Genomic DNA, 23,930 nt, shown 5'->3' with positions numbered 1-23,930 from the left:
GCCCTTATCTTACGCAGGAAGAACAACTTTAGTGTTGCCAAGTGAACATAATTATAACCATTGTCTCATCCCTCCGTTGTCTCAAACCTCCCGAGTTTAGAATACAAGTCAGTAAGATTTAAATTCTTACTCGGATCTTACAGTATGTCCCACAAAGGATGAAATAAACAATATAAACAATATTAAAATAACGGGATGGTTTTATTCGATTTTAAAATACCTTTCCAGCATCGACGGTATGTCAGACGACACTGATCCCAGCCACTACTTGGGTTTGTATCCACGGGAAGTACTTACGGAGAATGAAACCGACACAATATGCACTATCCACTTGGACACACACAAACACATACACACACACGATGATAGATGAACTAATCGATATTACAAAATTAAAAGTAACTATAGTCATTACTTAATCTCTTGAACCACCAGACCGATCTCGATCAAATTTTCCACGTAGATGAAGTTCGGGGTTGGTGTGAATGTGTAAAAAGTGAATTGGACATTTTTTCAACGTTACCCACACAAACCAGTGTTTTGGACAATCGTATTCTTGCCTGCAAACTAATAAGTTCAATAGCTGAAAATTCACCAATAGAATTTGTAATGAGTGATAGCAGCGATGAATATGTTGATTTGCCACAAACCTTATTGTACATCCAAGCACAAATTGTGAAATCAGATGGTTAAATATTCACTGAAACGGATAAACCAATTGCACTTGTTAATGATTTTCTAAATGCCATGTTTAGTGATGTACAAATCTACTTCAACAATAAACTGATTTCATTTCCATATCGTTCGTACCTGGAAAAACTGCTCAATTATAGTGATGGAGGTAAAAATACACATTTACAAACAGCAAGATATAGATGACCATATGAACGCAACAACCAGTAAGAACAAAGGATTTCAACAGAGCTATGAACTGACAAAACAAAGCATGAAATACGATATGATTGGGATTTAAAGTGACATTTTGTTAAAAAGGTTAATTTTAAAACTCATGGAGTGGAACTGCGTGTGAAACTTATTCATACAAAACCAAACTTTTGTCTTAGTGCGAGCGAAAGTGAGGTCAATGCAAAAATCAATATCCTAGATTCATCGCTAAACGAGAGTCAGCAGTATCCCTAGTGTCAAACTGGCATATAACAAAATTTTACAATCCGCATCGGCAAAGTATCCTCTCACAAGAGTTCAAATGAAATCACTTACCATTCCGAAAGATGTATAATCCAAAACGTTTGACAGCCTGTTATTGGGAACATTGTCGAATCGTACTATTGCAGGATTTACATCGAACGAAGCATCCTGTGGAAATATTATAGCAATCTATTTGATTTGATTTTAATTTAGCGTCCCGTTCACCAGCGAGGCTATATGAGACGTGAACCTACTGATTAACGTGAAATCCGAACCACATCAGCTCCCGCCGGGAATGGAACCCGGATCTGCCGCGCCAAAGGCGCGTACACTAACGGCTTAGCCAGCAATTTGTTTGAATTTCAGCAACTAAACATTAATTTTTTTACATTATACGTGGATGGAAAAGCTGTGCCTTGAAAATCATTGCAACCCTGATTTGAAGAGAATATGTACATTTCACCGTACCATACATTGTTCTCAGGCTCAGAAATACATTTTACCAAAACTGACAATACAATTTCAAGAATCGAATACAAGAATGGATATACAGTGTTTGTATTTGAGCTAACTCCTGATTCTTCTGTTGGAGTTTGTTGCTATTGGAATTTGCGACATGCAGGAACTTGATTGAAAGCGCATTTCCTAGAAAAATTAATTTCCAGCACCTGCCAACAGCATTGTGTATGTGGAGTTTTCATCACTCGTAGAAATCGACCACCAGCGCAAAATTATTCTGGACTATTAAACAACAAGGTACGTTTAGGTTATTTACCATTTCAATTCATGATGTTGAATACACAACACTTAGTTAGTGTCTTAAACGGTAGTCCATTATTCAGAAATCATTCTACCGGTGTGTTTGACAGCAATCAGTTGCTGTCACGTAATTCACTCCCTCTGGCAATCACTGTGAATACAGATCCATCGAGAAAACTGAGAAGACATTGAGTAGCAAATTATTTTGGTTATCGTGTTATGGAGAATATTTCACAGCTACGGTCTTCTTCCTTACGTACCGCAATGCGTTATTTTCTTAAAACTTTATAGTATGTATTATAAACAGTAATAATCAAATGCAAAGTTTGGATCTACCGTATATGGTCATTATATAAATTTTTATATATACTGTAAGCCCAAGGAAATCCTCTGCGCGTAATTCAATACTTCTTCACAACTGTACCCTCGGTTAATACACGAAGACAGCTTCAATATACCTTCAAGATAATTTTATGATATTTATCATTGAGAGTTCACGTTTAGATATTTCGTTTTTATGATCATCTGTTTCCATTATATTTTTCCCTCGTTTCCCTTACAGAACTCACAATACGAAACTTTGCAAACCAATGCTATGCTACAAATGTAAAGAAATCATCAGAGTCAAGAAGAGGAGATCTAATAAAGAGCGAACCAACATACAAATGTGTATCTGTAATGAAACAGCATCAACTATTACTACAAACATTGTTAATAGCTTAGCGTACCATAAAGAAGAAACCTGAAAAAATGAAAATACAATTGATGTTTTTCCAAGAGTTTTTAATTTGTTTTTTATTCAAATATATACCATCCGTACGGTACATGAAGGAAGATAGTTTCAACGTTATCAGATTTAAAGTATTATTCTCCTTAAGAAGTGTGCAATATAAACCAAGAACTCTGGTGATGAACGTTGTTCGAATTTTTCACCTGACTCGTAACTAATGGCATTGACAATATTAATCAATTATTACTTTATGACCAGGGGTGGTTACAATTTACAAATTGTACCCTGGTCTATCAAAGAGATTGGATACCCTAATCGCCGATGGAAATAAAAACTCATCAGAGCCAAGTCATCGAATACGTGACCGTACTAATATTCGACACACAAGGTTAAATACCAAACCACCTTACCAAATTTTTGTTTGGACAATTTCCAAATTGAAAGGAATGTTCGTAGGTAACCTTTCCACGGTAAGCATACATGTACCCCTGCTGTTTGAAACGATACGAAACACTGCACTCGCATCTACGATAAAAAGAAATTATCCAAGAAAAATTGTTATTCGAACACCTTTTACGTGTTACGTATTGGTTACGATTATATTTTAGCAATTTTTAACCCATGAGACGGAACTATATTGACTAAATAAACTTACAAAAGTACATACCATGATCCTACTCTTGTGTAAACATTTTTAAATTTAGAATGTCTGAAACACTTTGGGAGCTAGGCAAAATACCACTCCCGAACTTCATGAGGTGAACATATTTTATGGAAGTAAAATGAAATGAAATATTTGAGTTTTACGTCCCACGGCTATGCCGGTTAGGCTAAACGAGACGGTGATGATGAGTGATGAATGAAATGGTGGATTGAAGAACATGGGAGGAAACGGAAGAACCCCTTGAAAACCCACGTACACGGTGCTTGTCCACCACAAAGTTCACTTCACTGTGCCTTACGGAAAGAAACAGACTTCTGTACATACAAATATAAATATATGAAGTAACAAGACCTCATTATAGAGGATAATTCAGGTCAATAAGCAAACACGTGGTCTTGCTAATTTTTGGCAATTTTCTGCTCATGAAAGAGAAAGAAGTGGATTTATTATAACATAATATGGTGAAAATCACCAGAATTTATTAATACTTAATAGGGCCCCTTACTACTATACAAAATATGACTTCGGCAATTTTTAAAATTCAAAGGTCTTCTACACTTTAAGCATGAGTGGTGATTTTCACCTATTTATATGAACATGATTTTTTAACAAATTAAAACAATTTTAACACTTGCAGGCTTAACAGCTATATATAAGCGCATTTGTTTTGCCAATGTGGAAGTTTAAGACATCCCTTACCACACTATTGGCACATCTGAGGTGTTGCACTTCTATGCATCAAGATGTGTGTCCAAATTTTAGGTTTATTAAATTATTTTCCACACTTTCCAATTTTTTGAGGACTTTTACCTGTATGAATCAACATGTGTCTTGCCAAAGCTGACTTTGTAGTACACCTCTTGCTACATTCCTGGCACCTGAGATATTTTTTACCTGAATGTGTAAAAATATGTTTTGCCAAATCAGATTTTTTAACAAATCCGTCTCCACACTGTTGGCATCTGTGAAGTTTCTCACCTGAATGTATGGAAACGTGTTTTCTCAAATCACATTTTGTAACAAATCCATTTCCGCACTCCAGGCATTTGAATTCTTTCATACCAGTATGTCTTAACATATGTCTAGCCAAACTTGTACGTCGACTGAATCCCTTTTTGCAGTGTTGGCACTTGAGAAGTTTTTCACCCGTATGTGTGAACATATGTAGAGTCAAACTTGAGCGAAAATTAAATCCTCTTCCACACTTTTGACATGTATGAGGTTTTTCACCTGTATGTTTGAACTTGTGCGCCGCTAAACTTGAACGTTCATTGTATCTGTTCCCACATTCTTCGCACAAGTATGGTTTCTCACCTGAATATGTGTGTGGTTTCTCACCTGTATGTATTAACATATGTGTTGCTAAGCGGCAACTTTTATAAAAACCCTTCCCACACTGTTGGCATTTGTGAGGTTTTTTAGCTGTATGCGTGAACATGTGTGCAGCCAAATTTGAACGTCGGTTGAATCTCTTTCCACATTGTTCACAGATGTGTGGTTTGTCACCGGTATGAATTATCATGTGCGTTGCCAAAGATGAACTTTGACTAAATCTCTTTCCACACTCTTGACATTTGTGAGGTTTTTCACCTGTATGTGTGAACATGTGCGTTGTCAATTTTGAACGGTAGGCGAATCTCTTTCCACATTCTACGCATGTGTGTGATTTTACACATTTATCTAATAACACGTGCCTTTCTAATTTTGAGCATTGATTGAATCCCCTTCCACGCTCCTGGCGAGTCTGAGCTTTTTCACGTACAGGTATATACATGTGTGTTCTGGAAAATGGATATATGGTCTGTTCAAGAAAGACATAAATAGTAATAAATAATATTAAATCAATAAAATGCAATTCTGGTATAGAAAGTATAGCACTTCTGTGAAGATCCTTAGTTTCTACTCTCTTTGTTATTGCATCTAAAATATAACGGGTACCAAAGCACTCACAAGTGATATTTCTGGAATAACACACGTCATATCTAACGTTATTAAATTTTACAGAAATAAGGAATTTACAACAATTAAGCGGTATCTGTACAATTTCTATTCTCGAAAGACGATAATGTCCCTTGTGTTTAATATCTGAATTGTTGTTTAGATTAAAAATTCGATATCATATTTAATTCAAATTCATAGGAAGCTAGACATCCTATATTACAGAATTAAGATTGTGTTATAGGTGAAAATGGAAGAACGAATTCAATGAAGATTTTTGAAATAAAATATTTTGAGACACGTCGAGCTTTCAATTCCTTGTAACTTTTCACGTATTTACAAGAAATCTGATCATGATTTTAGAATTCGACGCCAAGATAATGAGGATATGCATTTCCCCGTTCCTCTCAATTGAGTTATCAGTGTTAGAAGCTTTTAGAGTTTCGTAGGTTCTCAAGCCGTAAAGTGCTTGGGTAGGAACACAGAAAAAGATCTTCTATTCTACATTTCTGTTAACAACTAGAATTTAAAGTTATAATAACCTGATGTAATTCCATTGGAGGAAAACAAAACATTCTGTACTGGGGTTCCAACACAAATATTGCAGGGTATGTCAAACAACGTCTCACGTGTGCTAAGATCGTCACGAAAAATCTCCTTGTTTAATGTTTAGTAGTTTAAAAGTTAAGAGAGCGTGTCAAGATAAATGGTCCAATCTGCATGTTAGCCTTTACATTATAAAGCTAAGGCAGCTGAGCTTTAGAATAATTTTCTAACACCATGAGTGTGAGCCTTCAGCTCGATTTCTATCGTGTTACTTTTATTGATATACACATAAAAAAGAACAGAATTAGAAATGTACGTAAAAATTGTCATCTTAAGGTACACATGCTTATTATGAAAAAAAAAAAAACTCGTACACTAGTGTTTTGGGAAATACTGTATTCCTAAGAAAAAAGATTTCTGTGTATTACTTTTCGGTAGCTAACTTGTCTTTCGTTACCTCAGACTGAATCATTTAAACTTATATTTTATACTGCAGTTAACAAAGTTTCCCAATTGAATAAGGATGCTATGTTTAACAGAACATGTATAAATTGTACGCAAAAACTATGGTATTTAACGAGTGGGTTACGTCAGGATGGTGAAATTTGCCATAAAGTATTTTTGCCAAAAGCAAATGGGCAAATAATGTACGCTTTAAGGGCTCAAAGAGGGACAGTTGCGTAGTTCTCTCAATATATATCAAAATACCATATGATATAAAATCATCATATTATGTACAGACATCGATCATACATGATCCAATAAAGTATAGAGGTCAGTTTCGCCAGCATGCATTTTTTTTTAAACTAGGTTTCAAGTTGCTCTCATAAAGTGATATTCAGCAGTGAACCCTTGTATGTTAAACATAATATACAGTCTTGTTTCGATATTTTAACATTTGCAATGTCTTACACTGCAGAGGCTCTTGTGGCATAAGACTTCAGAGATGTCTTCAGGCAAAAAGAGTATTTTTGTTATGTTTCTTCTAAATGAAGTCATTTTCCGGTTTCTGACGTATCCCCTTACATATGTGGAGTATTGTAGTTTTCAAGAAAGACATGTCTAATAATCACAATTTCTCTCACCGTAATTCCATCTCATATGACATATTTCATTCACGAGTTACTACACTACCTTGTTAACGGGAAAAGATTTTGTCAATTTTCTACACCAAATATATCTATGTACTTTATTGTGATGTCCATGTATATCTTCTGATGTCCATTCACGATGTAACTTTTTAGAACAAACGCTTGAAGTAGTAAAAGATAAATGATAGAATATACCAAAAGTTCTGATGAATACGTTTATAAACCCTTATAAGGACTAGAATAGAAAAGGAACTAACATTTAATATAACATTTTAGAATGTATCTTGTGTCTCCTACTTTATCAACTTATTCAGCGAAAAAATACACATTTCTTTTATATTATCTGAGTTAAGATTTCTCCGCTTTCTTTTGTGTAAACGAACTATTCAATATTCATTTAGGTAACATGATCGAAAACCTGCACAAGTTCTGAAGCAAGGATAGCATGCATAACTTACCCAGATTTTATGTACAAAATGATTTGTGAAATTGAAAATCTGAAGATATGTTTTGCTTTTCTTGATATTCTTATTGTACAAGATGCACCTTCGTAACGAGGTGTGCGTTTTCGTGGCTAAGAGCGGATAAATTATTCGTAGTTCGTATGTTCGCGAAAGTATGAACGAAGACCGAAAAGAGTTAAGTATTTGCAACAGCCCTGACCTTCATTTGAAGGCCTGACAATAATTTACATTAGGCAACTTTAGCACCAAGTGCAAAACCAAGAAGACCGTTAAACTTTAGTACACATTCGGTAATTTACGAAAACCATTCACTGTATAATTCATTGAAACGGAATTTTTATGAGCCTCAGAAATATAACTTTTCTAATGTATATCATCCCGAAAAAAAAAATCATTCTGTAGTCATATTACCCGCTTTCATGAGATCTTGTATAACATCTTCTCGTTTATCAATTTATACAAATACCTATATAGCTTTTTCTTTAAAAAGAATTTTTGCAATGCTCATGCGTATTACTGACTTAAGCGATGTGACCCACATATCATACATATTTCAATTTCATTATTTGTGTAACAATATATGAACTCTTCTTGTTCTGAACATCAACTATGCTTATTAGAAATTTAAATTTTCTTTCAATTCACGTCACGCTAAATAACTTACCGAAAACTTTGTTTTCAAAATGTGCCTATATCCCCCCGTGTGTGTTAATAACCAATTACGTAATAAAATAGACTGATGGTATCACTATGTACTGTAATCTGACTTAACTGAAGACCACATAGATGAAAAAGTTATGCTTTTTTCAACGTGGTCTTGAATTTGAATATCTTGAGAATTTAGTCAAAGGAGTTTCTCCTTCCTACTCGATGGCAAGGATTACTGATAGCTCTTGCGTTAAAAAATACAAATGCGGATGCGTTATAGGCCTATCATAATAACCATTTTTACTGGCATGATTACAGCAAGGAATATCACCTACATAAATTATTATACACCGTCCGTCACATGTTCAGTAAAGTGAATAGCAGTTTCTCAATAATCGTTCACAAGTCTGTAATTGCAGTGTGGTTCGGAGCCCACGAAAACAGCCGATTGTATCGTCCTTAAAACCTCGTTGTTGTATAAACAAAAGTAATCAATCCATTAAATGATAAAACAGAAATGATCTAATTCCCTAATGGATGATATATAAAACAGAAATTCGAAAGTTCTATCGTCTACGTATAATAAAAATCCGAAAAAATGAAATGAAAGCTTTGAGTTTTACGTCCCACGGTTATGCCGGTTAGGCTAAGGGAGACGGTGATGATGAGTAATGAATGAAATGGTGGAATGAAGAAAGTGGGAGGAAACGGGACAATCCCGAGAAAACATACGCGCACGGTGTTTGTTCACCACAAAGTTCACTTGGCGGGGGTTGGGATCGAACCCGGGACACCAAGCACGAGAAGTGAATGCTCTACCACTGAGCCACCGCGGCCCCAATAAAAATCCGATATCCAGCAGTAAGCGGATAAACGAAAATATGAAAAAAATGTGTTATTGATCAGTAGAAAGCTTTAACGAGTGAAATGGCGATTTTTGATTCCGAACTCAGCAAAAAGTCATATCACAAGGTATATGACTAGGCATAAGTAACTACATTCGTGCTCATAAATTAAGGATAATGCGGATACATGGTGAAACAACGCTCTGGTGGGCGGTTTTCGGTTGGAAATCACCTCGAGGTATGACCATACAGTGAATTTGACCATTCGGTGCGCTGCATGCGGTGCGGTCGTCGCACGGTGGCGCTAGCAGCAGTACAAATACGCAGAGGTGTGTTGGTACATGTCAGAGTACGGTGAAGCGCGTAAGTGTGCAGATGTTGTCAGACGTGCTAATGGTGACTGTGTGTTGAAAATGGCTCATAGAACACATATTGGTGACGTTATGAGGGGTAGAATAATAGGGTGACTGGAGGCTGGTCAAACACAGCAGGTCGTAGCACGGGCCCTCCGTCTACCACAAAGTGTGATCTCAAGATTATGGCAACGATTCCAGCAGACAGGAAACGTGTCCAGGCGCTACAGTACGGGGCGTCCACAGTATAGAACACCACAAGAAGACCGATATATCATCATCAGTGCCCGGAGACGGCCAAGGAGTACAGCAGGTAGCCTTGCTCGGGACCTTGCAACAGCCACTGGAACAGTTGTCTCCCGACCCACAGTTTATACACGACTGAACAGACATGTTTTATTTGAACGGAGACCTGCAAGGTGCATTCTACTGACCCCTGTTCACAGGAGAGCCCGTAAAGCTTGGTGTCAAGAACACAGTACATGGTCAATGGAAAAGTGGTCCCAGGTTATGTTCACGGACGAGTCCAGGTATAGTCAGAACAGTGACTCTCGCCGGGCTATCATTTGGTGTGAACCAGGAACCAGATAGCAACTCCATAATGTCCTTGAAAGGGACCAGTATGGAAGTAGTGGTTTGATGGTGTGGGTGGGATTATGATTGGTTCACGTACACCCCTGCATGTCTTTGACAGAGGAACTGTCACAGGTCAGATGTAATCGGAACGTCATTTTGCATCAGTATGTTCGCCTTTTCAGGGGTGAGTGGGTTCCACCTTCCTCCTGATGGATGATAACGCACGGCCCTACCGAGTTGCCATCGTGGAGGAGTACCATGAAACAGAAGATATCAGGCGAATGGAGTGGCCTGCCTGTTCTCCAGACCTAAACCCCATCGAGCATGTCTGGGATGCTCTCGGTCGACGTATCGCTGCAGGTCTTCAAATCCCTAGGACACTTCAGGAACCACGACATGCACTGGTGCAAGAATGGGAGGCTATACCCCAGCAGCTGCTCGACCACCTGATCCAGAGTATGCCAACTCGTTGTGCGGCCTGTGTACGTGTGCATGGTGATCATATCCCATATTGATGTCGGGGTACATGCGCAGAGAACAGTGGCGTTGTGTAGCACATGTGTTTCTCAACTTATCACCAATACCGTGGATACCGTGGACATCATCAATACCGTGGTACCGATTTGTTTCGTTTGTTCGTATGTTGTCTTCACAATGTGCCTATGCTATTAGCGCCAGTTTTGTGTAGTGCCACAATCTCCAATTACCCTTAATTTTTAAGCATCAGTGTAGATGTGCAAATTATTGTTAATCATTACAGTAACAAGTAATACAAAATAACTAGAGGCATATCTGAATAAGACGCGTCTTTGTAACCTGCATTTGACCAAAATTTACAAGGATGTGTGCACCATCCTAAAGATTAAATGCTGTACTAATTGTAGTTATAAATTACAATTAAAATGAAAAGAATAGGAAGAAACGCGAATTTACGCAACGAGTCAAATATAACTTACGACAATTCGTCCGCACATACCATAAATGTTTTTTTTAAAAGAAAGTGCGTGAGCAGTGCTATTAAAGAACAGAAAATAACGGAAGATTGTTCAATAAGTGCATTTCAAAATGAATTACTACAAAAATGGGCATTAACATACAAGAATATATGAGGAATCTATTCCACTAAAAATGTTATGAATATGTTTCGTTTCGGTATACAGTTAACACAAAATAAGCAACATTAAACCTGGTACGTACGTATATTTAAATCGTTTTTCTGATGTATGCCAGAAATACTAAAATAAAGTTATTCTTAAACACATACAAGAATTCATCCGTAACCAATCTCACCAGAGAAAATATTCATTAGTCATGCATTGAAATTATTAGATAATTATAGGCATTGGAACTTGATATAAAAAACTAACTTTACTAATATTTTAATATAGTTGTTACAACGAAATGAAAGGAAAATTGATGTTTACCAGACATATACAACCCTCCTTAAAAATATTCGTGGTTTCGAAAAACAAGAAAACAGAAAATTCTATCTTGTAGCATACTTTTCACAGAATCATTTCTTGTTGATATGAATCATATCCAACCCAAACTAATAGTCCTATAGAACTTTTAATAACTGTTTTAGTACCCATTTATTTCTCTACGAGTACATGTGATGTTTGTACTTCAGCGACGTATACTGGTTTGAATGTATGGGCTACCAGTAACGTTCTAATAAAAATAATAATAATAATAATCATATACAAAATTTGCACGACAAGAACAAAACACGGTTGGTGTGTTTTGTTTGAATTTTTATTCACAATGCTCACCACAGTAATGGAAGTTAACCTATCCTCCAATCTACAATACTGTTTCCGGGCCTCAGTTCGTAACGGTTGGTGCAAAATCAACGGATTCAACTCAGTGCAAATAACGTAATGAGCAATTATATCTACAGCAAGAATCGCAAAGTAAAACACAAACATTCCATTGCGTTAATACAAGTCGCTACTAAATGATGCCCCGAAATTCTCCGATAGCCCTAAAATGTCTGCTATGCCGTTCCTAACTTCAATTTACTCACTCTGCCTACAGAAACCGATCCACAGAGAGATTACCTGCTCGGTTGCCAGCCGCGACTGGCTACCTCACTGCTGTGGTGTAACATACGTGGGCGCACAAGCAGTTACACGTTCCTCTCTGCTGGCAGTAGTATAAGAACGGTATCCCCGAGGTTGCCAAATCATCAGTGTCTACGAAAGCAAGAGGAATTGCGTTGCATTCTAAGCGTTAACGGCTGCCTTATAAGTTTCTACATATTCACGTTTGCGAAAATATTGAGAAACCAGTACCACGAAAAGAAGATAATAATTTGTAAACGAATTATTTTGAATTATTTTATACGCATTATATTAACTTTCTTTATTAATGTAGCTGGCTACAGACGGTAGCCTCGGTCGCCCACAAAATACGCCACTGTTGTATTTTTGTTTAATATCGGGAAAGGATATAAAAAAACTGATTAAAACTATACGAAACAAGACCAGACGACGTGAAAGAATACTAGTACTTAACGAATGCATTTATCTAAGACGACTATAATAATGTTCCATAGCACTGTTTAGCATAGACGAAAATTATACCCGAAGGCAGTTCGTAAAACTGATAGAAAAATTTAAACACACGTCATTGGTTTCGAACCACAGAAACAGATTACTTTATTATATTTTTGTTACATTTGAAGAAGAGTTATACCGAACGAATTCATTCTGGTTTTGCTTTACCAGCTAACACTTAAAAAGTGTAAGCGACATTGTCGTGGAAGACCCAGGTTTGATTCCCGGCGGTATGTTATGAGGTTCGTGTACCAGGTTAAGTTGTACATCAACGTCGTATATACCTTGTGCTCAACCGAACTCTAACTCAAATTAATCAAATCAAATCCTCGTTACGCCCAATGTGCGTCTATGGCATTTGGACAGTTTTGTTCAGTTGACAATATATGTTGGACTGTTTCATTAAGCTTAATACAACAGCACTCAAAGAGAAAGTGGTTTACTGGATCCGGATTCATTGCATTTTTCGACATATGTACAAAATAATTAAACCAGAAAGTAATGTTCCAGAATTTGATCCGTATTAAAGAAATAACAGTACTTGAGCTGCTTTTATGTTTTCGAATGGTTTTTATTTATTTCCAGGTGTATATACGTAATAGATGGTCAAATTTGTTTGGCTAAAATTATCATATTTGTTTTTCATATATTAAACACGAATATCTGCAAAGCAATTTTGACCTCCTCGAAAACAAATGAAGAATTCTTTAGAAATGAAAATACTTTTGAAAGGTTAGCGTCCTTTTCAAACAGTTTAAAATTATGTACTACTCCGTTTCGTGCGAAGGATGCTGTGCAATTACTCCCAGCACAAGTGTGGAATTCAGGTGGAGAATTACAAATAAAAAAAACAATGGAAGAAAAATTCATCACCAGTTGTCTATTAGCCAGTATTCCAACACACATTCACACTTTATCTATATTGTTGTCCGTAGGCAAACTACTGGTGAACAATTATACAACAACTGTTATGTACTTCAGAGCTAGATAGTTCAAGCATTTGTGAGGGAAATTTTGGTCAGAATAGGGAGCAGATAGTGTGTGTCTTACTCAGAGACGCTTCAAATTATTCTGACTCTCTTGTTGTAGACATCAATAACAAGTTCAGGAAAAAATGCCACAAACTCAGTCATATATCTTATAGCACATTTCTTTTGCTCAACTGGAGATCAAAGCCATCGTGTATTTGCCTTTCGTTCCCTATCTTACCAATAAGAAAAAGCTGTGTTTACTAACTTTCGTTTCTCCGTTTACTGATCAATAACAAAGAATTTTTTGTACTTATGACCACGTGCTACCACCAGGTGTAAAAGTGTCTCAAAAAAGTCAGATACTTTTTTCTGTTGTTAAGTAGAGATGTCATAACAGACGTGTACAATAAGTAAATGGTAACGACTTCAGACCAGTATCATCATAAATGTCGATTTCAATAATATTATTATTACTTTTAGTGATAATAATAATATAGGGGAGTTGAGTAAGATAAAATCTTTGACACACGACTAGAATAAATGAAATGAAAAAGAAGAGTTTGACCAATGGAGAAAAATGCGCGTAGTAATATTTACAGGAGTTTTTATAGTAAAAATTAATATTGTAGAAATGAAACATTTGAAAACTCATAATTCTTATGTAATACGTATTTTATTAGAATTGATAGTCCAGGAAATAGACACTACACAACAATTTGTAGCATTCCTGTCTAAAGTGCGAGTCTTGTATATAAAATTGCAGAACAAGTAAAATTTTCAATTCTAAACAATTTCTGCTATGAATAAAATCAACACCAAATGAATGGAGAAAACATATTCTAAATTTAGCATAATTAGCCGGCATCCCACGTAGGAAGGCCAATTGAAAAAAAATGAAGTGAAATCTTTAAGTTTTACGTCCCACGGTTATGCCGGTTAGGCTAAAGGAGACGGTGAAGATGAGACATGAGTGAAATGGTGGAATGAAGAAAGTGGGAGGAAACGGGAGAACCCCGAGGAAACCCACGAGCACGGTGTTTGTCCACCACAAAGTCCACACGGCGCGAGCTGGGATCGAACCAGGGACCCCAAGCACCGGAGGTGAACGCTCTACCACTGAGCCCCCGCGCCCCCGGAAAGCCAATTGAATTGGGCACATGTTGAACAGAAATTTTCCTTTTCATACTACCATACAAGGAAAGATGGAAGAAAAGCGAGGAATAGAAAGAACAAGAATATAACTGTTTGTTTATTTAAAATTATAACATTGAGAGTTATAAGAGAAAGCTAAAAATCGAGAAGAGTAGAAGAAAAAAAAATAAAAACCTCATTCGCTGTAGGACTGCTGAAAAGGCGGAATATATAATATCCAACCGTAGGAATTTCACTCGTTAAGTTTACTATCTACTCTTATCAATGATGAGTCATCAGGGCTGGAACGAATAGGGTTAGTACTGTGTTAAGTTAAGGTAGATGACAAGTAGAATCAGCCACAAATGAATCCACCGAAGCGCCATCTATAAAATGCCAATAACCAACACCTTTAAAGAGCTTAAAATATCTCAACGTAACAAGTTAGAGATTTCCACCTGAAATGTCGGTGAGAAAATTAAAATTAGACATTACACATCACGACTAGAACAAGTAAGGTTAGTATTGTATTTCTGTTGAATACTTTAATCGGACATAAAGAAAATATTAGAAAATTGACAAACATAATCCATATTTATAAAGGTGACGTGTGTATGCGATAATCGTTTAACAATAAAACCTTCAACCGAGTAACACTCACCAGTTGACACCACGATCCACTATCTTCACTATTTACATCAACGCTCAATGAAGTATTATCACATACCACTCTTCGCAACCACTCTGATCAACCGTAACCTACTATGTTTGATTTCTAGGCAACAGTTGATGAAAAAGAGGATTATATATTAAAATTACTTGTGTTTCATTTATTTACATTAATATAAGATTGAGCTGTAAATTTTACGTGGTGAGAGGGAAGACGTCATTTCGTTACTAATCAGGGTTTCAATCTGTATGGTTAATTACTAAGACGCCCCCTTGATCCACATTATCAGCAGATCACACCATTATGATATAAGCAGGGTTGAATGTTGGTAATAGCTCGCTTAAACGCAAGAGAGACAAATCTGCCTGAAGCAAAGTTCTAGTGATGTTAAATGAAGAATTCAATTTATACACAAGTCAGTCACTGTAGATCATAGTCTTAGATATTTTAATTCTTCTTCGTTCTCTTTTTGTATGTTGCAATTTATATCAAAATACTTCTATTTTATGCCCATTCTAGACATAGGTCTCAAATATTTTTCTTAGTTGTAAGCTTTGCCACGAAAAATGTCTGCTTATAATCTCCATTCTTCTCTTATGATTTTGACCCACAGAGAACTGAAATTCTACTAGTGTGAAAAGGAATACAATCATTCCGTTATTTAATTATGCATTAATCTATTTCTAATAAATAACGATATAAATTACTCCCAAGGTACAGGTATTGAACAAACATTTTTAAAATACAATTGAATTCCTTAGTTGATCACCTCAAAATTTTGAGTTAATCAATCTATTACTACTAATCATTAAAAGAATTTAATGCCTAATTATTTAATAAGCGGACCAAAAAACACACTATTTTAATAGAATGTTTGTCTGCCATTTCAATAAACAATTACGAATAACCGTTTCCAAAATTTATCATTAAACGGTTATGCAACTAAATATTATTAAACAGAAAGAAAAATCCCCAGTTATAACTTGACAATATCTTGTTACAGACCAAGTATTGCTATCTCTGCTTAAGTAAGATGAAGAATGGAAACAGTGCATTCGTTTGAAAAAATCGAAAGAGAATAGTTAGTTATTAATAACTTCCTTTTCTATCTAATGCTATCGAATCTTGTCCATTTTAACCGAATTTTAATTATTTTAGATTCTCTTTCTTTGAGCACATTACTTGCCAATATTTAATTGTAAAATGGCCATCTTTAAGCATAACATTCCATGGTTAAGGGAGAGAATGATACGAATGGCAATGATGGAATGCAAAAAGTTTGTGGCAAGTCAGAATTTCAAGAAACCCAAGCAAACTGTCGTGATTTGGGACAGAACCACTGGTTTCTATGAAGGGCCTCATCACTGTACAAGTTAGAAAACAAGACAGCATAGCAAGGTCAGTATAGTAAGAGAAACGAAAGCGTTCGTTTAGAGAAAATATTATTTTGCCGCAATTGTCAAACAGAAGTACCAAGCCCTTTTATCTATAAACATTGCTCACGGTACAAGTTCATATGACAAGACATTCAACATATAATCTTCTGAGACAGAAACTTTTACTAGTGAAGTTTGAGAAGCCATATATTAAAGTAAACTACTTACAAATGACGAAAAGTTAAATTTTTGGTTGATCAAGTAAGGATTAATTGGTGATATAACATACATTAAATTTAGAGCAATCACAATATGTGAAAGGGATATGTAACGTTATCAACTTTTCTTTTGGAAATTCGATAATTCCTTCGTAAGATCCGTATTTGGCATTCTTTTTTACTGAGGTGTTCAGCATATAAAGTTGTGTTACAATTTCAGAACCGAGAAAGAAAAGAATACAAAAATGAGAGCTTTCTTCTCATGAACATATTTTGAGTGAGATGGAAGAGATATACAGGGATAATCCAGTGAGGACTGCTCCCTCTAAGAGAAATCATAAAGCGAATATTGACATTACTGAGAATCCTCATACTTAAAGCTTGGTGGAAGGCGGTGCTTATAACATTTTACCGTTATCTTTACATACTTATTTCAGTGCCAAACTATTTCATCTCTTACAAAGCTACGCAGTAAGTTTCATTTTTATTTTATTTATTTATTTACTTTATTTTATTTATTTATTTTTATTTTTATTTATTTATTTTTTTTGTCGAAATGTTTCTGATTCCATTAACTTAGTTTAAGGTAAAGGAAAAAAATGAATATTTAACGAAGTATCGCAAATGTTAAAAAAATATTTATGCAAAACGTACTTCTGATGAAATAAACACGTTTAAACGTACCTTCGGGTCTGAGCAATGCTACCAATTCCTCGATTATCTTTTTCCTGAACATCCTCTTCCTGGTCGCTTTTGTCTCCAATAGTAGCAGATATGTGAATGCTCCTCTCTTCCGTGATATGCGTAAAATCGGAGGATCTTCCCCTGATGTTACTCTTGAAACATTCGGCATTAACAAATACATTATCAGTTGGTAAACGCTCGACCAAACATATCGCTTTCGAAGTTAGTTTCCAATCTGATATTCTATCAAGCTCAATCACTTCTGAAGGGATATTTTCTCCTTCCGCTGCACTTGTTTGTTCCTTACAATCACAACGTGTTGCAAGAGGATCTTTATGATCATTAATATTACTACTACACAGTTCATAATTACATTCTTCAGATGACCCATTTTCAGTTTTCACTTCAACTTTAATAGGAACGTTTTCTGTTTTCATTTCAACTCTAATATGAACGTTTTCTGTTTCCAATTCAATCTTGTTACAGGCAAAACTGAAATTATGGAAAAGCACTTTACTCACACAAAAACTGTTGAAGTTGGAGACTTGAAACCTTCAGTATTTAATGTTCAGGAAAAACAAACAGATCTGAAAGCAAAAAAACAAAAGTTGTTTTAACAAAATTAAGAGCGGGCCGGAAATGGACAACGGTGAGTCCCACTTCAGGTGAAATTGAGTGGAATGGTTTGGATAAAAGTAGGGATGTGAAAAGTAGTACAAGTAATTTTAAATATTCGAAAGTTTGCTACAATTAACACAAACATATCGATATACTTAAATACAAAAAATGTAAAACGAAGCTGAAATATCGAAATACTGATAAATATCTGCCTTCTTCTTTCTTTTCTCCTTTCTTAAAGAAAAACAAACATATTTTTCTTCTTTTTTACATAAGAATATATTATTGGCCCATATTATCTTTCTTCTATTTTATTATGCTTTAATCACACATAAGTACATTTTATCGAAATATGAAGCTTGCGTTTTGTCATTTCTTTTGAAATAAATCTACCAAGACTCAACGTACCATCAGTGTTGCAAAAGTACTTAAAACGCCAAAACTGAAATATCTTCTACTATATTACTAGCTTACTCTTGTTAAATAAATCATGACAGCAATGCTATATTAATTAATTTACTTATTTCATAAGGACAACAGAACTGGCTTAATGCCCAGTTATTGTGTCGGGTATGTAATTATTTAACATACAGTATTATACATACACAAATATACATTGTTTAGTTATCCAGAAGTTATTGCCTTACAATTGTTTTGAAGTTGCTTTTGGACATACTAAACACATCTACTGCATGAAATTAATCATTTCGTAATATGAAGCATACATTCTCCACAGAGGAGACTTATGTAACATTTAACTTCTTGCTCTTTTAAAATAGAATGTCCCAATGTTTGCTGTTTTAGTCTTAATTGTTGGGACATGTAGAAATACTTCTTTAATTAATTCTGGACAATCAATTTTACCGTTTGATAACTTATGTAAGAACAACAATCAAAAATTCACCTCCTGTCTTGTAATCTTTGAAAAATAAAATTGGTTACTAAGTTTTTAAGGGGATATATTTTGGGTAGAAAACGGTTTTCTTGTATGCAAGGATTTTTAACAAATTAAACTGAATATTTTCTATTGCATCAGACTATTTAGTGACATTTAATGTCGAAACAGTACAGAAGGATTTTAATTTCAAACTCACGTATGAAACATATAACCTTAAAAATTTTTAATCTTTGAAGGAATCTTGTTCTATCTTGTAAATTATGTCTATGTTTCCATATGCAATACTCGTTCTCGTGTCCATTTGTTAAGCAAAGTTTAATTTGCTACCAAATATAACTGCTAATTTTATGGTTGTATTTGGAGTAGACCATGAAATACCACTTATTGTACAGGTAAAGTTAATTGGATTTTTCTTTCCTCGAGAAAGATAAGTTTTATATGTTGATATATTCAGGACTAATTTATTCTTATCACACCATTTATCCTCTCTCTAGATCGTGTTGACGTTTCAGATAGTCATCAGTAGACTTTACTTTGGATCATAATTCGAGATCGCCGCCGAAAAGAACAACTTGGGAAGTTTTAATACATAAATGAACCTCATTAATAACAAGAAGTAACCACAAGGCACCTAGACTAGACCCTTGAGAGACTGCCGATATTGAACCTTTCTGTAAAGAACTCTTTGTATGAAGGGTATCGTTTTCGGTAACGCAAGTATGATACAAGATACTCCATTGCTTGCTTCGAAAAATTCAAAGATTATACTTATAGTAGCAAGACATCATGATCAACGTCGTCAAATGCCTTGCTAAAATCATTACCTACGACATCTACTCGACCGCCTATTTCTACTTCTATAGCTATTTAGTTCTTTAAAGTTGATAAATTTGTCGAAATATACTTATTACGTAAGAGGCTTTGTTGATAAGTACAAAAAGAAAAAGTTTTACAAGCTTTAATATTCGTGCATATAATTTATTTTTAAGAATTATTGCAAATGGCGACAGAATAGCTATTGGCCTGAAACTTTGTATTTTATTCTTGTTTCTAGATTTTGGTAACGAACAAAAAATTTCTTCCCTTTATCTTGGCAAGTGTTATCTGGCAACCTTTCAAACACAAGGAGGAATATTATCAAAACCATAACATGCTTTAGGTTTAACGCTCGTATAGCATTTTCTATTTCTTCGAGTTTTATTTCATCTAATTGAAAGTTGTCTTATATATTACTTTCGGTCCGTTTGGCAAGCAGAGACTAAAAGTTGTATGTGTCGGGTACATTGTTATAAACTGAACGCAAATAATGTGCAAAATCCTGTGCTATTTCGTTCGCATGTTGGATATCATAGCCATTGTATGTAAGAGTGCTTGATGACAAATGCTATGTTTTACGTTTAATAAAGCTCTAGATCTGGCTTGGGTGTTTTTCGACAGAGCATTCTGTTTAAAGGTTCTGTAGTATAATTTTATGTCAGTCTCTCAATTTAAACGCGATGATAAAGTACATTTTTTTTTATCCCTTTTTGCGCTTGTTATGGTGGTATGTCTTGGGTTTATTTTTTAAAATTATATTATAAATAAACCAAGGTGCTTAACTTGCGCTGATATGTCCTTTAAATGGAACATATGCAGAAATTATGTTGCTAATCATTTGATAGAAGATTGTTAATGCAAAATTTGTTTTTTCTTATGTTTCCACAGGAGTTTATATAGGAAAGAAATAAGTAAAGCTGGGAGATGCCTACTTTCATTAGTAATAAGAGAAGGCTCTTTTATTGCAGAAATGTCATTAAGATTTGAGAGTACTACATCTAGGGTTCGGCCATTGGTATTTTCAATGTCATTATGGAACATTAAGTCATACAGTGACACGAAGTTATCTAAGTCTTTACATTAATTTGTTGAAAGTTGGACTTAGAAATTAGAACATGTTATTTGATTTATATTAAGTCAGGTATGAAAAGAACGGTGCTTTCTATTGGAACATTACTCTCAGCAAATTCATAAAAAGAATCATATGTTGTTACAGTAGAATCAGATTGAATGTGTACTCCACAAATTAACATCTTCAGTGAATGCTGGAGAGCAAGACACATATAAAATTTAGATCACAAGAGTTTATATAGGAGATATTGTAATTTTGATATACTACTATTATTACACCCGCTATATTCGGAGTAGCGGAGTATACAGGAACTGCATGCACGTATAAAAACTAGTTTCAAATAAAAAGTTGTTTTGTTTTCCTTTATACTTGTACGAAGTTAACAATATTGAATTATATCCTGGATTTCATAAATTGTAACTTAGTTACTAGATGATGCGCAAATGGTTCATTCTGTACTGTTGGTATTCTTAAATGATGGCGATATTCATGTTGTGTTACGACAAAAATAGCGAGAAAATTTATCTGATTATATTGTACCCTAAATTTGGAAAAGGAATTTAGTGAAAGTCACGGTCATCTTTTTGTTGCAGAGGCATTTCATAAGACTCAATGTTCTTGAAGAAAGAATTGCATTTACACAACAAAAATACCAGCAGGAAATTATCGCCTTTGAATTTATGAAAATTATTTGGAAGTGGTTGATTGTAAAAAGGAAGGCACACATGTAGGAATCTTTGAGAAATATGAAATTACTAGAGTGATCTCACAGAAACACATTTTACACAAAATTTCAAGCACAAAAGTTGCACTCTGTAAATACTAATTAAAAAAAGCTAGTATCGGTTTCCTTTACTTGTATAAAGAGTTCACATTATCAATCAATACAACGTAGTGGAGTGAAAGTCACAATAATATAAATAAATTAAAAAATATCTAGTGCACGGTGCTTCCTTCTCTCATGTATGCCTCCATAACCTTTCGTTGTTGGTATATTTTATCCAATATGTAATGCACTCACGAAAATTGCCATACTCTTCAATTGCAAATTTCGCAAACGAAAATGAAAGGGAAACGTTTAACTTCCCAGCGATATACGGTACTTTTTTCAATTTCTAGATTTCGACGTCTGTTATAATGCAGAGAATTTTAATATAGAATAAGTTATGAGTTTATGTAAAGGGGACAAATGTTTAGAATCTAACCTAAATTAATATTAACAAAAAATATCGATATTATAATTTTTTTCGATACTTGGTCTCCATTAACTAAACATCAACCTAAGAAAAAAAAAAAAACCTTAGGAGTACCTCCTTCGAGTTTACACTATTGCCATTTATGCGTAAATACAGCCACTGATGCCTCTGTTTCTACAGACGCATACTCAACGCTCCTCCTCCACCTTATTCGCGCTGCTTAAATTTAGTTACACAGCATTCGTGCTCTTTTCTGCAGAAGTTCTGTATCTACGTTCCACAAGTTCGTTTGTATTTCTCATTGTAGCCCTTTTTTTTTTTAGGTATTAACACCCATTCATGACAAATTTAGTTAAAAGAATATTTCTGGTAGATCCCGTGAATTCCATCTATGCTAAATAGCATATTATTAAGTTAGCGATAAATATTCTGGAGGACAATTAGGACCGTTAGGAGTACGAAATCTGCATGACACATAGTGATGGGCAAATTCCCGGAAAGATATTTTTCGGGAATATACCCGGGCATTCTCAAAAATGGGAATATTCTTGCAATTTATGTACAAATACAAATAAAACTGCATTATATTACTATAGTATAATTTCAAGGTTAAATTCGTTTTCCTATTACAGTATATTTATTACCGTTGTCTCTAGATGATTCTTTAAAATATTAATTCTGAACAACATTATGTCATTTTAATAATATTTTGTTATATTTAGAGAGTACGCAAAAATGTATATTTTCTTACAATATGTTTTATTACAATAAATAGGCCTATGTTCGAAAAAGACATTTGGTATAGGGAGTCCGGATACTGTTACATCGCTAAACAGTTTAAATTTACATGTTAATAGATATTCTAAACTCGACCGTACTACTGATATTAGAAACACACTATTTTTTTTTTTTTTTTTTTTTTTTTTAGAATGTTATAAACAAGTTAGTCTGGTTAACGCCTTAAGTTTAGAGTTGCCCCTCCAGTTTCCAACCTACAAAAATGAAGTTAAAGCATTAGTATTCAGGGCCTTGTACAAAATTTGAATCCGTATAGTAAAACTGCACCTAAATATGTATGCGCAAATGTTGCCAAAACGGTGAGACATGTTTTCTAGCAGTTTGGGGAACTGCTAGAAAAAACACGTCTCACCATTTTGGCAATATTTACGCATACATATTTAGGTGCAGTTTTACTATACGGATCCACATTTTGTACAAGGTTCTGAAAACTTTACGGAAATCTTTAATTTGCCCATTTTATGTCGAGGGTAGAACTTAACGACCCCTGCGGGGCTTTTAACCCGTTTCTACCCCTACTGCTTCCCTTACTCCTCCTTCTAATTCTACAATTACTTGTACTTGGATCGTTCTAGTAAAATTGCAGGAATATTTATGTCCACAATAATTGCTAGATACTAACTTATTTTTATAATTTTCCACGTAACATTGATACAAACGACCTTTCTTCCTACCCGTTTCTCGAAATTTCATGCGTTAATTCTCTTGTAAGAAAAGTTTGAGTACCTATTCAGAGTTCACTAGTACAAACTCTTTTGTCGTCTTGTCTCAGTGTTGTCAGATTCAGAATAACAGACTTCCCGCTCTAAGCCCTGAAATTTCCCGATCGGTTGCAAAATTTCCCGTCAAGAAAGAATATCACTAATTAATTAATTAATTAATCATTATATTAATAACTTCAAATTAAAATCAAATAGCTATGAACAATCAATCAACAGTATATCTTTTCCTGCAGAAGGAGAAATCTAGTATAGGACAATCCTTCTATTTTCTATCTGTATTTATTTGGTATAGAGATAAATATACATATTTGTGTCCTTGGGTGTGTGTATGCTACTTCCAAATATTATATTCTCCTCTTCACTTTACCCTGAAATTCCGTGAATGATTGACCGTAAAAAAAATATAGTAAGCAAAGGGCCATAAACCTTCCCTCCCTTC

At 34.8% G+C, this 23,930-nt stretch overlaps 1 protein-coding gene across 3 annotated transcripts; it reads right to left on the bottom strand.

Annotated features, from left to right (window-relative positions):
* Nucleotides 1-1,995: 1,995 nt before the first annotated feature.
* Nucleotides 1,996-23,592, bottom strand: LOC145665218 (uncharacterized). Of its 3 annotated transcripts, none has more exons than XM_081732510.1 (3): nucleotides 23,496-23,592; nucleotides 17,372-17,958; nucleotides 1,996-5,083 (listed from the first exon to the last, which is right to left on the bottom strand). In XM_081732510.1, the coding sequence occupies exons 2-3, from the start codon at nucleotides 17,806-17,808 to the stop codon at nucleotides 4,075-4,077; spliced, it is 1,446 nt and encodes a 481-aa protein (XP_081588636.1). In that variant the 5' UTR covers nucleotides 17,809-17,958; nucleotides 23,496-23,592; the 3' UTR covers nucleotides 1,996-4,074. The 3 variants fall into 3 exon arrangements, with proteins under 3 accessions (XP_081588636.1, XP_081588630.1, XP_081588633.1); XM_081732504.1 differs by having other exon boundaries at nucleotides 23,444-23,546; XM_081732507.1 differs by having other exon boundaries at nucleotides 23,392-23,526.
* Nucleotides 23,593-23,930: the final 338 nt, after the last annotated feature.

This window comes from Thermobia domestica, chromosome 1 (assembly GCF_964235325.1).
Source record: "Thermobia domestica chromosome 1, izTheDome1.hap1.1, whole genome shotgun sequence".
Classification (NCBI taxonomy): domain Eukaryota; kingdom Metazoa; phylum Arthropoda; class Insecta; order Zygentoma; family Lepismatidae; genus Thermobia; species Thermobia domestica.
Note: the sequence above shows the minus strand (reverse complement) of the source record. Positions and strands in the feature narration are given on the sequence as shown.